General features: G+C 52.1%; 1 protein-coding gene across 4 annotated transcripts; it reads left to right on the top strand.

The window, feature by feature from the left end:
- On the top strand, positions 1041 to 8713 carry S100A16 (S100 calcium binding protein A16). Of its 4 annotated transcripts, none has more exons than NM_001190207.1 (3): positions 1041 to 1233; positions 6434 to 6611; positions 6867 to 8713. In NM_001190207.1, exons 2-3 carry the CDS (start codon positions 6459 to 6461, stop codon positions 7023 to 7025), a joined length of 312 nt encoding a protein of 103 aa, NP_001177136.1. In that variant the 5' UTR covers positions 1041 to 1233; positions 6434 to 6458; the 3' UTR covers positions 7026 to 8713. The 4 variants fall into 4 exon arrangements, with proteins under 4 accessions (NP_001177136.1, XP_005663410.1, NP_001177137.1 ...); XM_005663353.3 differs by lacking the exon at positions 1041 to 1233 and adding an exon at positions 5661 to 5794 and having other exon boundaries at positions 6867 to 7645; NM_001190208.1 differs by lacking the exon at positions 1041 to 1233 and adding an exon at positions 5689 to 5844.

The following is a 15555-nucleotide window of genomic DNA, read 5'->3' on the forward strand; positions in this document are numbered from 1 at the left end:
CTGGATTCCGCCCCCCCCCCGTCCGTGGGTACGTAGGTGTGGGGGTGAATGGCAGAATCGTGGGGTGGCATGGGCCGTGTGGGGCTGCAGTGGTTGGCAGTGGAAGGGAACTGGGGACACACTCTGCCCATGGGTTTGGGTTAAGCTGGCCTCAGGCCTCAAAGGTGGGAGACCTGGTCCTCTCTGAGGGACAGGCTGCTCTTTGCCAGTGGCCTGCCTGCTGACAGGAGAGGAGGGCAGGTGTGCACGGGGGAAAGGGCATGAGCCCAGGTGGGCTGGAGCCTGGGTGACGAGTAATGAGGGCAACGTGAGGCTGAGAAACGGGCTGACCGGCCTGGGTTTGAATCCGAGCTCTGCCCCTGACTGTTTTGGGAACTTTGGGCAGGCTCTCGGAGTATCAGTTTGCTCATCGGTAAAATGAAAATATTAACAGCGCATCCCTCACAGCACTGTCAGGAGGATAAGGTGACACCTTCTGTGCCCAAGTGCCTGAGAGCCTGACACACAGTGAGAGCCAGTGAGCTGAAGTCACTGGAGTGGGGGGATGGGTCCCTTCTGGTTTCAACTGTTGCCTCTGGGATGTCAATCTGGCCTGTTTCCTTGGGCATCTGGGAGAAGGGGTGGAGGGGTTGTATCCTGAGGAATCCTCTGCTGCTCAGGAGAGGTCCTAGGGATGCGGGAACTGGAGGGGGAAGACAAGGAGCCACACTCTAGATCCTTCTGGCTTAAGTCCACAGCAATCAGGCAGGATGCCTGACATCCCCACAGCGAGGAAGTTTCTGTGGCCAGCCCGGCTGGCCTGGAATGCGAATCCAACTTGCCTGTTAGGGGCCCTGAAACTGGGCTCTCAGTGACCCAGGTGAGACGGGCAGATGACAGTCCTTCCCTTCCTTTCTCAAAGCTGTAAGTTCTGCTCAGGCCCTGCGGGGCCGGGAGGGTGGGGCTGGGGGAGTGCCGGCTTCCACCACTCCTTCTGGGACGGGGGCGGAGGGGTGTTAAAATAGGTGTGTATCTCTTTAACAAGGGCCCAACCCCAGGGCCAAGACCAGAGGGAGCTCAGTCACTACCTCCCCACCGAGCCAGCCCCGCCAGGCAGGGCTGGGAAGGAGTGGGACCGATTCTGAGAGAGCCGCGGGGAGGAGTCCTGGCTGGGCTGAGTGTGGGGAGCTGCTTGGCAGTGCCAGAGCCCAGGCCCCAGAGCCTTGCAGGAGAGAAGGTGGACCGAGAAGGCAGGTGAGCACCCCAGGCCGGTCCTTGGAGGTCCAGGGCTGCCGGAGGGGCCCCGAGGGCTGGGGAGGCCCGGAGAAGGGGCCCTGAGGAGGGGGGCCTGCCAGCGACTGGGTTGGAAGTTGTTAATAGTTAACTTTCCCAAAAGGCCCGTTTGGGAATGGAGCTTTTTGGTTGGGGTAGGGGCTGGAGAGGCCTTCAGAGGACTGAATGGGGTGGCAAGACCCCCTCCCTAGGCTGGCAGCGAACTGGGTTCCTCTCCAGGGGGTGGGCCACTGGGCAGAGTGTTTAGGAGGTTTGCCTGCAGCTGCTCTGATTTTCCCCAACAGAAAAAGGGCAGATGGGTGTTGGTGGGGGTTGGGGGGTAGCCAGACCCTGGGCACAGCCCTCACCGGGCTCTGGGGGCCATGTCCTGGGAGAGGTGGCAGGGTCCAGGAGGCGGCGGGGGCCAAGGTGGCTTCTTCCACCTCGAGATTCAGGCAGGTCCTGGCCCCGCTCTGCTCCGGGGGCTGCTCCTCGGGGGGACGTTTGGGGCCTGGGAGGAACCCTGAGCTCCAGGAGAGGGGCCTGCCTCTGCTCTGGACAGCTTCTCTAGCTCAGGATCCAGGCAGGTTCTGGCATGACTCGCTTTGCTTGGAGGAGCCACCCCACTCTAGAGCATTCCCCTGCCGCCCTGTCCGTGTGGGTGGGGGTGAGGGCAGGGGTGGTGGGAGAGGGAGCCCAGACTTTCCCCATCGGCTCGGGTGTTAGTGAGGCCTGGGGCATCAGGGGTGTGTGTGTGTGTGTGTGTGTGTGTGTGTGTGTGTGTGTGCGCGCGTGCGCGTGCACATGTCCAAATCTCCCCAAACCTAACTCCTCTGGAAGAAATTTCAGAGGAACAGTCTTCTTCCTCCAGCTTCACCCTCTGAAAGCCAAAGTGTTTGGAAGGTAGATGGATCACCCAAGCAGAGGGGGGTCAGAAGTGGCAGAATTCCTTGGGATCATGCTGTGTGAGTTCCATGCAGTGAGTCCTGTCAGGGTGGGGACAGGCGAGGCTGGCACCTCTGCAGCTGGGAAAAGAGCCTGAGCAGAGTGAACAGAGGATGGCGCTGTGTGTGGGCCACACAGACTAACTGGAAGCAGCCTTGCGAAGAAAGCATGGTGTTCCCATCGTGGCTCAGCAGTTAACAAGCCTGACTAGCATCCATGAGGATGCAGGTTCGATCCCTGGCCTTGCTCAGTGGGTGAGGATCTGAAGTTGCTGTGGCTGTGGTGTAGGCTCTGATTCCATCTCTAGCCTGGGAACCTCCATATGCCACAGGTGTGGCCCTAAAACACAAGGAAAAAAAAAAAAAAAAAAAAAGAAAGCAAAGCATTACAAGCTCCGTGTAGCTTGTACCTTTGCTATTGAAGGCAATTGGGGCAATTGAGTGGATTAAGAAGGAAATGAATGAGAGAGTGAATGAGCATGAATAAAGCAGGGAGTGAATATGTGGGTAACCAATGAATGGTGGATAAATGAATGAACAAATTTGGGGTAGGTGGAAGGGACGCAGAGAATGCTATATTTAGGCTTGAGAGTGGCCTAGGCTCTAGAGGACAGATGACTAGGAGGGACAGGAGTCCAGGGACATAGCCCAACACTTGGGAATAATTTTAAGACTTCACAATAATTTAATCATTCGTGGAGATGGGAAGAGAAGGTGAGTTCGGGAGGGTGGGGTGGAGGTTCAGGGCTCCCCACTGAAGGGGACTGGGGAGTTAAGAGATGGAGGGTGAAGAGAGGCTCTTGGAGGGGTGGGGCCTGGGACTTGGGGGTGGGAGGGTGGGGCTGGAGGGGCCTCCGAGACCCAAGGAGCCTGGAGTCAGGGCAATTTGGGCTTTTGGAGAAGTCAGCAGGTGGGTGGGGTGGGGGTGGGGGCCCCTTGGTTGCTCAATGATGAGTCACCTGGGCAAAGAAAGACAGTGCAAACCCTGCGGGGGGTGGGGTGGGGTGGGGAGGTTCTTTGGAGGTTGAGTCCCTCCATTGCTACTTTTTTGGAAGGCTCCAATGTACTGTCTACCCGCCCCCCAACCCTCAGGCCAGGATCAACACATGTCAAAGTCAAGGCTGGAGTTACCTCCTGCCGGAATCTTCCTGGGGAGGGGCTGGTGGGATGACCCACCACCTCCCCTCCCCCCAGCCCCATGCCTGGGCACCCTCTGTTCTGGTTGGGGGGAGGCCTGGGCAGGCAGGAGGAGCAGGTGACCTTGGCATGGGTGTGGTGGCAGAGCCTGTCTCCTGGCCCCCCGGAGAGGGAGGGAGAAAGAAGATAATGACACCTGACTATTCCCCCCTTGCCACTGGTCCTTCAGAAACAGCCTCAGAAAAGCATTTGCCCACATCGTTATCTCCAGTGTTGTCCATTTGATTAGAAGAAGGTGGGTGGGGACAATCAGGAGGCCCAGGAGCCGAAGCCCAGCTCCCTGGGGTGACTGCATGCCTGACACATGTGCTGGGACATCTCCTGGGAGCTCACGTGCGTCCTGCCAGGTAGAGGCTGAGGCATGAGCTCAAGGAAGGGCCAAGGCAGGTAGGGGCGGCCATTGGGGAGGGGGGCAGAGGCACCTGCCTCCAAAACCCATTTCTTCCCTTTCTTCTCCCTGACTAGTTCCCATAGGATTCCTCACTTGGGGGAAAAAAGGTTGGGCATGGTTAAAGTCGGGGGCTCTCTGCATTGTCTCCCTGCTCCCAAGGCTGGTTGGGAGCAGGCTTGACACACTCCTTGCTGAAATGGGTGCAGCTTTCAGAATCTGCAGAAAAGCTGGTTGCCTGGGCCCCTCCCCACCCAAGGGTAGCAGGGCAGACAGTTCATGGATTGAAACATTCTTGTCCCCACTTTTTTTTTTTTTTTTTTTTTTTTTGTCTTTCCTAGGGCAGCACCAGTGGCATATGGAGTTTCCCAGGCTAGGGGTCTAATCAGAGCTACAGCTGCCGGCCTACACCACAGCCACAGCAACATCAGATCCGAGCCACATCTGCGACCTACACCACAGCTCACGGCAACGCCGGATCGTTAGCCCACTGAGCAAGGCCAGGGATCGAACCTGTAGCCTCATGTTTCCTAGTCGGATTTGCTAACCACTGAGCCACGACAGGAACTCCATCTTGTCCCTACTTGTGAATGTAAGTGCATTTGTATGCAAGTCTTATAAAGGTATAGACAATGAACCGAACACTGTCACATAATAAATAAAGAGTACTGGAAAAAGAATGTGGCTTCTTACATTCCTGCCTCCATACTTCATCCTTCTGGCCGCAGACCAGAGGGGTCAGATGGATGAGACAGGGGAGAAGAGGGTAGGATTCCTGGTCAGAGTTGCCCCAATCTGACCCCTCTTTCTCTCAACTCTTCTTCCTTCCTGCATCCTGGCCTAGTCCTTTGGGGTCTCACTTCTTCCTCCAGAAAAAAATTTTGTGGAAAAAAAAAATCTTAAAAGGGGGGTCAGGGGCCTTGGATACCTGGTATCAGGGCTGGAAGGAGGTAGAATATTTATTTATAGAACATCTGCCTTGAGCAAGGCATTGGGCCAGGCAATGTGGGTGAGGGGAGATGCCGGGATGAAAAGCAGGGAGGTTGTATACCAGGGTTTTATTTACTTTATTTTTTGTTTTTTGTCTTTTTTTTTTTTTAGGGCCGCACCCTTGGCATATGGAGGTTCCCAGGATAGGGGTCGAATTGGAGCTATAGCCAATATTCGAGCTGCGTCTTCAACATACACCATAGCTCATGGCAACACTGGATCCTTAACACACTGAGCAAGGCCAGGGATCGAACCGCAACCTCACGGTTCCTAGTCGGATTCATTTCCTCTGTGCCATGATGGGAACCCCTAGCCAGGGTTTTAAAAAGGGGTCCCCAAGTCTCTGGGTCCTATCATTTGGTTCAGAAAACACAATGGCTGGGTGTAAAAAAGCACTCTCCTTCTACCAAGGAATGTCTGGTGTCTGGGGAGACAAGATCCAGAAGGGACCACGGCCACACCAGCCAGTGCGCCCAGCCAACACTGGCTGCCTGAGAGTCTGGGGGAGGCCGGGGAGGAGGGCTCTGAGGGCAGGGTCAGGGCAGGCTCACCAGGAGGCGGGTTTGGGCAGGCCTCAGCTAGGTGGAGAGTGCAGGGCAGTGGGCATGGGAGGTAGTTAGAACGCAGGTGGCAGGGGCAGGGGCTGCGGTGGGGCCTGGCGAAGCAGACCTCCCTTCCAAATTGGATCACGGGACACCCAGATCCGGATGGTGGCTGTGTCCACCTTCCCTTGCCAGGACCCAAGGGGCAGGGCGGCCAGCTCATTCCTGGGCTTGAGGGTGGGAGGGGAGGCTCATTTGCCAGGGTTCTCTTGGGGGGGCTCGGGGCATGGGCGGCGACTCACAGAGTAGATCCGCCTGCTCCCCTCATATCCTGTTATTCAGCAGGCTGTATCCGCTTGGAATGTGAGTGCCTTTTGTCCTGGGGCGAGGGGGTGACGTGTGTAGCCTCTGGCTGGCTGCGGAGGAGGCTCTGTCTCTAGCTGTCTCCAGCTGGGGCAGAACTGAGCCTGGCTCCTCCTTAGGTAATGGGGTAGGGGGGTAAGGGTCCTTGGATCCTGCTGTGTATTTGGGGGTGAGTATGAGGGAAGATAGGCTTGTTGGGAGGGAGGGGGTGGCTGGGGGCCTGCACAAAACTTGACCTGATGGATCAGGACCTTGTCCCTTCCCAAAGAAGGGCAGCCATGTCCTGAGACCCTGGACGCCCTGCCCTGGAGCCTGGCTGAAGGAACTGGGAAGAGCCTAGGTCCCCACCGCCTGCTTTGTCACCGGGGCTGGGGTCTCAGCCAATCCTGGGGTTGGGGGACGAAGGCTCCTGCCCCTCCCCAGCGGAGGGCTGGGCACTGGCTCACCTCCTCTTCCCACGGAGCCTCTTGTTCTCTCTGGGGCTCCGACAAGCCCAGTGCCTGGGGCTGGGGAAGGGCCTGGAAAACCTGCTGAGGCGGTTGAGCTGGGGAGCATCTGGATGAGAACAGACACATCGCTCTCCTTCCAGGTCCAACCCCTGGCCCACCCTGGGTCCCCCTTTCCCTGTCTCCTCCCTGCTTCTGAGGAGAGCCAGCCTGGGGTGGGGCCAGCCAGCCGGAGCACCGGAGCACCGAGGCAGGGGAGACGGGGGAGGTGTGGCCTGTGGAGTCTCCTCACCTCCCCTCTCTGGTACCCAGGCCCCGCGAGGCGTGAGGCAGGGAGATGGCAGACAGCTACACGGAGCTGGAGAAGGCGGTCGTCGTCCTGGTGGAAAACTTCTACAAATATGTGTCCAAGCACAGCCTGGTCAAGAACAAGATCAGCAAGAGTAGCTTCCGGAAGATGCTTCAGAAAGAGCTCAACCATATGCTGACGGTGAGGTGTCCCCACCCAAGGGCCTGCGACCCCCACCCCCACCCCCTGGCCTCCAAGCCCTTGTCCTCTCTAGGTGTCCTTCCCCATGGCCACCCCTCTCCTTTCAGAATTATCCCCCCCAAACCAGGGTCTCCACCCTGCCCAAGCCTCTGTGCTCAGGCTTAAGCCAGCAGCTGCTCGGCCCAGACCCTGGACTCTGCCTGGGAGGGATCCGAGGAGTGGCCATCGTCATGCTGACCGTGGATTCCTCTCCAGGACACGGGGAACCGAAAGGCTGCTGACAAGCTTATCCAGAACCTGGATGCCAATCATGATGGGCGCATCAGCTTTGATGAGTACTGGACCTTGATAGGGGGCATCACGAGCCCCATCGCCAACCTCATCCGCCAGCAGGAACAGCAAAGCAGCAGCTAGAGGACCCCATCCCCCTGCCCCCACACCGTCCCCAACCCCAATGCTCTTCCTAGGCTCCCTCCTCAGCCTCCTCTGCCCACCCAGGCCCCTGTCCTCTCTTCTCTCTCTAGACCTACTGACCTTGGCTGAACAGGGGCAGAGCAGGGATGTCAGGGTCCCTTTGTGAGTTTCTCAGTCTGGGGGTGCCGCCTTGAGGGTCTCAGTCCCTGGAGCCAGCAGGCCCTGGTGCACCTCTGCAACAATGCTGTCTGGGGCCCCAAGCATTTTCCCACCTGTTCAGTCCAGCTGCCTTTCTAACCTCAGATGTTCCTGCCTGATCCTGGGTACACAGGCTCTCTCTTGACCTTTTGAGGTCAGCCTGCTTCTTCAGGTCTTCCTGCTCTCTGGGGAGCACCAGCAGAGACCTCTCCCCTTTCCCTCGGCTCCTCTGCTGAGTATGGAGACTTCCTGAAACTGCCCTGCAGCTGCCTCTGGGTCTGGGGACAGCTAAGTGGGGCTGAGTCTCCTCCCTCTTCCTCAGCCACTGAAATGGGCAATAAAGGCTGGATTTGGTGTTTGTGTCCCCCTCACCCAGTCCCTTTGTCATGTTCATTAAAACCTTTCCACTTCTGGGCACCTTCTCATGCCTTGGTGATCTTTGCCCCGGGCCCAGAGGCAAAGGGGTGGCAAGGGCAAATTGCCCAAGGAACCCCAAGGGCAGAACAAGAAAGAGGTAGAAGCGGGGTGGGGAAATGTGCCTGGGCTGTGGGATGGAAATCCTGTGAAATCAGATTGTTATGATCGTTATACAACTACAGATGTGATAAATTCATTTGAGTAATTTAAAAAATAAAATAAATGAATTAAAAAAAAAAAAAGAAAAGAAAAAAAGAAAGAGGTAGAACACTGGGATCCCAGCAGGTACTTCAGGCCTGGGCCAGCAACTCCTTCCTCCTCCACTGAGGGGCCAAAGGCCATATGTCACCGTCTCCGGGCCTTCAAAGCCCAGACGCAACTCATATTCAGCTTCCAGGAGCACAGTGTATGCTATTTAGTCTGCACTGCAATTCCATGAGAGAGGGGCCGTGACCTTCAGACTCGAGTCATGAATAACACTGAGACTCTGAATTCTCATTAGCCGGTTATTCTAATACACAGAGAAGTTGATGGGATAAGAAAGTGGGATGCAAAGAAAGAGGGATGTGGGAGGCCGGAGTTGGAACTTGTAGCTGCTGGAGGGGACGATGCCAGCTTCTCTTGTTTCTCCCTTGCTCTTGCCCTAAGGGAGCCCCTGCCATGGAAAGACAGCACAGACCCCCAAGGGAAGGCAGAGAAATAGATCAGAGAATCCAGACTGCAGGGCTCCAGATCAGTGGTTTTCAACCTGGGGCAGCGTACCCCAAGGTTTAAGATTTTTCAAAAGATGCACAGGCATCTTTTTACTGGAATCCATTGCAGATCATCAACTTTCTAGAAGTGACCTGCCTCAGAACGGGCTTGCAGTCAAGGCCGTGCGCTGGCCTTCTTTTCCGTCTTGCCTTCACTGCAAACTTTGCCCAGTTAAAAATGAAAAGAGTATCCTTTACCTGTCCTGGGGATTATAATGCTACCTTGACTGAACGATGAAGAACCCATTTACCATATAAATATCATATATGTATATACACACACACATATAAAATGTATATAATAAAAAGTACACAAAATCAGTTTACCTGCTTAACCAATTTTAAGTGCGCATTAACTATTGTTAACTATATGCAAGTTGTTTTACAGCACATCCCTAGAACTTTTTCTTTTTTCTTTCTTTTTTTTGGGGGGGTGCACCTGTAGCATGTGGAGGTTCCCAGGCTAGGGGTCCAATCGGAGCTACAGCTGCCGGCCTATACAACAACCACAGCCACAGCAACCCGGGATCCAAGCTGTGTCTGCGGCCTACATCGCCGCAGCTCACGGCATCGCCAGATCCTTAACCCGATGAGCAAGGCCAGGGATTGAACCCTCAACCTCATGGTTCCTAGTCGGATTCGTTTCCGCTGTGCCATGACGGGAACTCCGATCTTTGGAACTTTTTCATCTTGTAGGACTGAACTTCTCTACTCTTCGACCAGCAACTCCCCACTCCTCACCCCTCAGCCCCCGGCAACCACCATTCTACTTTCTGTTTCTATGAGGGATTGCTTTAGATACCGCGTATGAATGGAATCATGGAGTTATTTGTCTTTGTGTGACTGGCTTGTTTCACTTAGCATAATGTCCTCAAGGTCCATGCATGCTGTAGCCTGTCAGAAGTTCCTTCTTGTGAAAGGCTGAATAATATTCCATTGCATGTGTATAACACATTTTCTTTATCCATTCATCTGTCAATGGATGTTTAGGTTGCTTGTAGATCTTGGGTTTTGTGAATAAAGAGGCAATGGGGAGTTCCCATTGTGGCTCAGCAGAAACGAAACTGACTCGCAGGCTTGATCCCTGGCCCCGCTCAGTAGGTTAAGAATCTGGCATTGCTGTGGCTGTGGTGTAGGGCTGGCAGCTGCAGCTCTGATTCAGTCCCTAGCCTGGGATCCTCCGTATGCCGCAGGTGTGGCCATGAAAAAAAAAAAAGAAAAGAAAAAGAGAACATTTTTTATCCTAACTTGACCTGAAATGGTTTCCAGACTTTCTGCTCTCTTGAATGGCCCCGTCTTGGCATCCCACTGCCAATGGAGTTCCTAAAATAAATAAATAAAGAGGCAGTGAACTTGGGAGTGCTAGCATCTCTTCAAGATCCTGGTTTAAATCATTTTCAATATATACCCAGAAGTGGGATTGCGGGCTTAGATGGCAGTTCTTTTTAAAAAAAATCTGAGGAACCCCCATAATGTTTTCCAGTGGATACACCATCTTATATTCCCACCAACAGTGCACAAGGGCTCCAATTTCTCCACATTCTTGCCAACTGTTATTTTCCGGGTTTTTTTTTTTGGCTGCGCCTGTGGCATGTGGCATGTGGCATGTGGGCTGAATCCACACCATAGCAGTGACCTGGGCCACTGCAGTGACAATGCTGGATCCGTAACCTGCTGTGCCGCAGGAAACTCCTAGTTTAACCATTCTTGCATCCCAGGAATACATCCCACTTGGTCGTGGTGTATTATCTTTTCAATGGGGTGTTGAATTCAGTTTGTGAATATTTTGTTGAGGATTTTTGCATCACTCACTAGTCGTCAGGGCTATTGGTATGCAGTTTTCTTTCCTTGTTTTTGGCCACGCCTGTTGCATGTGGAAAGTCCTGGGCCCAGGGACCTAACCCTGTGCCACAGCAGTGACCCAAGCCACAACAATGACAGTGCTGAGTATTCAACTGCTAGGCCACTAGGGAATGCTTCCTCTGTTCTTTATCTTTGTCTGGCTTTGGTATCAAAGTAATGCTGACCTCATAGAATGTGTTTGGAAGTGTTCCTTCCTCTTAAGTTTTTGGGAAGAGTTTGAGAAGAATTGGCATTCATTTTCTTTAAATGTTTTGTAGAGGAGTTCCCATTGTGGTACGACGGGATCGGCGGCATCTCTGCAGTGCCAGGACTGGTACAGTGGGTTAAAGATTTAGGATCTGGTGTTGCTGTAGTTGTGGCATAGGTTGGAACTGTGGCTTGTATCTGATCCTTGACCCAGGAACTCCGCATGCAGAAGGTCAGCCAAAAAAGAAAAAAGAAGACTTTGGTAGTCTTCTCCATGAAGCAGTCTGGTCTTGGACTTTTCTTTGGGGGGGGGGGGGTGTTGATGAATGATTCAATCTCCCGAATAATTATAATTCTGTTGAGGTTTTCTAATTCTACATGATTCAGTCTTGGTAGCTGTATGTTTCTTTTTTCTTTCTTTCTTTCTTTTTTTTTTTTTTGTCTTTTTCTAGGGCTGCACCCTCGGTCTATGGAGGTTCCCAGGCTAGGGGTCTAATTGGAGCTGTAGCTGCCAGCCTACACCAGAGCCACAGCAATGTGGGATCCGACCCACGTCTACAAACTAGACCACAGTTGACGGCAATGCCAGATCCTTAACCCACTGAGCAAGGCCAGGGATTGAACCTTCAACCTCATGGTTCCTAGTCGGATTTGTTAACCACTGAGCCACGACGGGAACTCTGATAGCTGTATGTTTCTGATAATACATTCATTTCTTCTAGGTTATCCAATTTGTTGGCTTATAATTGTTCACACTAGTGTATTATGGTCCTTTATATTTCCATTGTCAATTTTGTGATCTTTAAAAAAAAAAAAAAATCTCTGGGCGTTTCCTCTGTGGCTCAGTGGTTTACGAACCCAACTAGGATTCATGAGGATGTGGGTTTGATCCCTGGCCTTGCTTAGTGAGTTAAGGATCCGGCGTTGCTGTGAGCTGTGGTGTAGGTTGCAGATGAGGCTCAGATCCCGAGTTGCTGTGGCTGTGGCATAGGCCAACAGTAACAGCTCCGATAGACCCCTAGCCTGGGAATATCCACATGCCATGAGAGAGGCCCTGAAAAGACAAAACACAATAAATAAATAAATAAAATGTCACAATATACAAAACATTTCAGAAATGATATCCCCTGCAATGGTTTAAACTAATGATGAAAAGTCTTAGCTGTCAACTTAAAATACATGCAAGGTGGAGTTCTCGTAGTGGCTCAGCAGTAACAAACTGGACTAGCATGCATGAAGATTCTGGTTTGATCCCTGCCCTCGCTCATTGGGTTAAGGATTGGTGTTGCCATGAGCTGTGGTGTAGGTTGAAAACATGGCTTGGATCTGGCATTGCTGTGAGCTGTGGTGTAGGCCAGCAGCTGCAGCTCTGATTTGACCTCTAGCCTGGGAACATCCAAACGCTGCAGGTGCGGCCTAAAAATAAAGACAAAATAGGGAGTTCCTGTCGTGGCGCAGTGGTTAACGAATCCGACTAGGAACCATGAGGTTGTGGGTTCGATCCCTGACCTTGCTCAGTGGGTTAACGATTCGGCGTTGCCGTGAGCTGTGGTGTAGGTTGCAGATGCGGCTCGGATCCCGTGTTGCTGTGGCTCTGGCGTAGGCGGGTGGCTACAGCTCCGATTCAACCCCTAGCCTGGGAACCTCCATGTGCCGCGGGAGTGGCCCAAGAAATAGCAACAACAACAACAACAAAAAGACAAAAAAAAAAAAAAAAAAAAAAAGACAAAATAAAATAAAATAAAATAAAATACCTGCAAAGCAGTATATAGTTTTCTTCAAAATTCCTTTAGGGGGTCACAGTAGCAAACTGTAAAGAAAATTTTTAGAAAGCAGCAGAATCACCAGGGAGGTAGGCTGTGCTGTCTGGGACAGCTTCAGAAGAGGTGTGAGCTGAATGGAGCTGGTGAGGGGCAGACCTAACAGGGAGGAAAAGGGGCAAAGAGCATCTTGGAGAAGAGAGGTGTGGAGGTCAGGGGCCAAGGCCTCGATGGGGGCGGGGGTCCCTTGAAGCCCAAAATGCGGGGTTTCCATGTGAGATCCCAGAGGCAACTCAGAATAGAGCTCCCTGCACTGTCCCTGGTTCGTGTCCGGAGACCCGCACGTCCTCGTCTCCAAGATTTGCAACAGCTGGCAGGAAATGAGTGGGTGCGTGACCTCAGGGAGAGGCTTGTTTCCAGAGGGGTCTAAGTGTAAGCCTAGAGTGCTGGGGAGAATGCTGAGCTTTATTGGAGGTCAGGGAAACTTAACAACAGGCAAGGCTGGGCTCCAGGGCCTGGAGCCAGAGAAGCCCCAAAGGAACAAACAGCCACTTTGAGGTCAGGCAGCTCAGCCGGAGGCCTCCTTGGGGAGGGATGGGGCCAGAGAAGGGCGGGCTGCCCTCCTTCACCCAGGAGTCCAGGGCCCAGACAGCCTGAGCAGAGCCTGAGCAGAGCCTGAGCAGAGCAAGGGAGAGGGGCCAGAAGCAGGTTCCCGTGGGAGGTCCCTCAGTGGAGCTGAGAATTGTCCCTCTGTGTCAGGTCTCACGCTGGCTTGCCCTAGTGTCTAAACTACCGGGACCGAGGTGGTGGGAGCCCAATAAGTCGTGCCCGTCCAACCCATCCGTAGCCAGACCTAACAGTCTATGGGGCCGCATTAGGGGTAAGGAATTTAAAACCACCTGCATAAGCTTTTGTACTTCCTGTATAGTTGGTTTCTCTTTCCCTTTCGATTCCTAGCAAAATTCCTTTTGGAAAATAAAACATTCATTTATGGTTATCCAGGGTCAAAATTTTAAGAGGAGTTCCCGATGTGGCTCAGTGGTGAACGAATCCGACTAGAAACCGTGAGGTTGCGGGTCCGATCCCTGGCCTTGCTCAATGGGTTAAGGATCCAGCGTTGCCGTGAGCTGTGGTGTAGGTTGCAGACGTGGCTCGGATCCTGCGTTGCTATGGCTCTGGCGTAGGCCTGTGGCTACAGCTCCAATTGGACCCCTAGCCTGGGAACCTCAATATGCCACAGGAGCGGCCCAAGAAATGGCAAAAAAGACAAAAAAAAAAAAAGTTTTAAGAAACACTTTCTCATCCAAAGCTGGGGTCAGAGTGTGGCTATGGCAAGTTTATTTTTTTTTTTTGTCTTGGAGATGGAGATGGAAGCATTGGGCATGGGTGAGCTTGCTGAGGGAGAGCAAGAGCAAGAAGAGGAGAGGTTCTGTCTAAAAGTCACCAGCAATTCTGACACCAAGTCCAGTGGGTATGAGTTTTTCCCCCACACCAAGCAGTTCTCTGCCATCAGCTGGGTGTCGTACAATTAAGCTCAGTTCTGATACGATCTACTAGAGATAGCGTCAGACCTACAGGTTAAGGGCTCAGTCCTCTAAAGCATCCCCCTCACCCCCACCCCCACTTCAGATACCAATCAAAATATGCCTGCAGGAGTTTCCTGGTGGCTCAGGGTTTAAGTATCTGGCATTGTCACTGCTGTGGCACAGATTGGATCCCTGGCTGGGAAACTCCTGCACGCTGTGCATATGGCCAAAAAAAAAATGTCTGTTTAGAAATCAGAGATTCCCATGACCCCTTCTTTGGGTGATAGAGCAGAATTCTCTTCCCCAGATATTCACCTGGCCCTTCCCTCAGCTACTTTCAGTTCTTTGATCAAATTGATCAAATGTCACCCACTCAGTGGAAACTTCCTTGATCGCTTTTTTTTTTTTTTTTTACTTTTCTCATTAATTATTTTATTTTACATTTTATTTTATTTTATTTTATTTCATTATCTTAGTATTTTTAGGCACATGAAGGTTTAGGCTTGGGCACATGAAGGTTCCCAAGCTAGGGGTTGAATCAGAGCTGTAGCTGCCTGCCTACGCCATAGCCACAGCCACAGCCATGCCAGATCTGAGCCGCGTCTGCCATCTACACCACAGCTCACAGCAATGCCAGATCCATAACCCACTGATCGAGGCCAGGGATCAAACCTGAGTCCTCACGGATGCTAGTCAGATTCGTTTCCACTGAGCCATGACAGGAAGCCATCCCATTTATTATTTTTCGACTTTTTAATGATGGCCATGCTGATTGGTGTGAGGTGGTACTTCACTGCAGTTTTGATTTACATTTCTCTAATAATTGACTGCTTTATTTAAAATGGAACCTTCCCACAGGCTGGTATGCCCTATCCCTCCTTCCTGCTTTATTTTTCCTCATGGCACGTGTAACCTCTAAAATACTGTGTTTTACTTATTGTTTCTTGTTTTCCTTCACTGCAATGCAAGCACCACGAGGGAAGATTTCATTGTTTATTTTGTCTGCTCACTGTAGTGTCCCCAGTGCCAGGCACATAGTAAGTACTCAATATTTGTTGAATAAATGAACTTCCACATGGCTGTCTCACAGTACATGAAACTGACCAAGTCCAAAAGCAAATTCTTTTCCTTCCCAATCCACAGCCCCAATTTCACTTTCCCGTATTAGTGATGTTACCATCTCCTCAGCTGTTCAAGTCAAATCCACAAGTCTTCCTGGGTTCTTCCTTACCCCTCATTCCCCATTCTAATGGATCGGCGGGTTCTATGGGTTCTACCTCAAAATTAAATCTCAGATCTGTCCGCTTCTTTCCCTCTCTACTGGCCTTCCCATCATTTCAAAACCATCACCCCCCCACACTGCAAGTGCCAGTCTTTCCTACTTCCTACAAGTCCTGCTTTAGTCTGTTCTTGAAACAACTGCCAAGGTCGTCTTTTCTGCTTCTAAAAGAATGCTTGTGACCCATATCCATTAGCATGAGCAGCAGCAGCAGCAACAACAACAAAAACAAATTAAGCAGGAAAGTACAGAGAAGAAAGAAAAAACTTAGTCACTATCCTACCACCCAGAAATAAGCATTAACATTTTTTTTTTTTTTTGGTCTTTTGAGGGCTGCACCCGGGACATATGGAGGTTCCCAGGCTAGGGGTCAAATCAGAGATGTAGCTGCCGGCCTACACCATAGACAGAGCAACGTGGGATCAGAGCTGTGTCTGAGACCTACACCTCACGGCTCACGGCAACACTGGATCCTTAACCCACTGAGTGAGACGAGGGATTGAACCTGAGTCCTGATGGGTACGAGTTGGGTTTGTTAACCACTGAACC

Source organism: Sus scrofa, chromosome 4 (assembly GCF_000003025.6).
Source record: "Sus scrofa isolate TJ Tabasco breed Duroc chromosome 4, Sscrofa11.1, whole genome shotgun sequence".
Classification (NCBI taxonomy): domain Eukaryota; kingdom Metazoa; phylum Chordata; class Mammalia; order Artiodactyla; family Suidae; genus Sus; species Sus scrofa.

Coding starts and splice junctions, on each gene's coding strand:
- S100A16 (NM_001190207.1), top strand. CDS start 6,459: ATGGCAGACAGCTACACGGAGCTGGAGAAGGCGGTCGTCGTCCTGGTG. Junction 6,612..6,866: donor AGCTCAACCATATGCTGACG/GTGAGGTGTCCC, acceptor ATTCCTCTCCAG/GACACGGGGAACCGAAAGGC.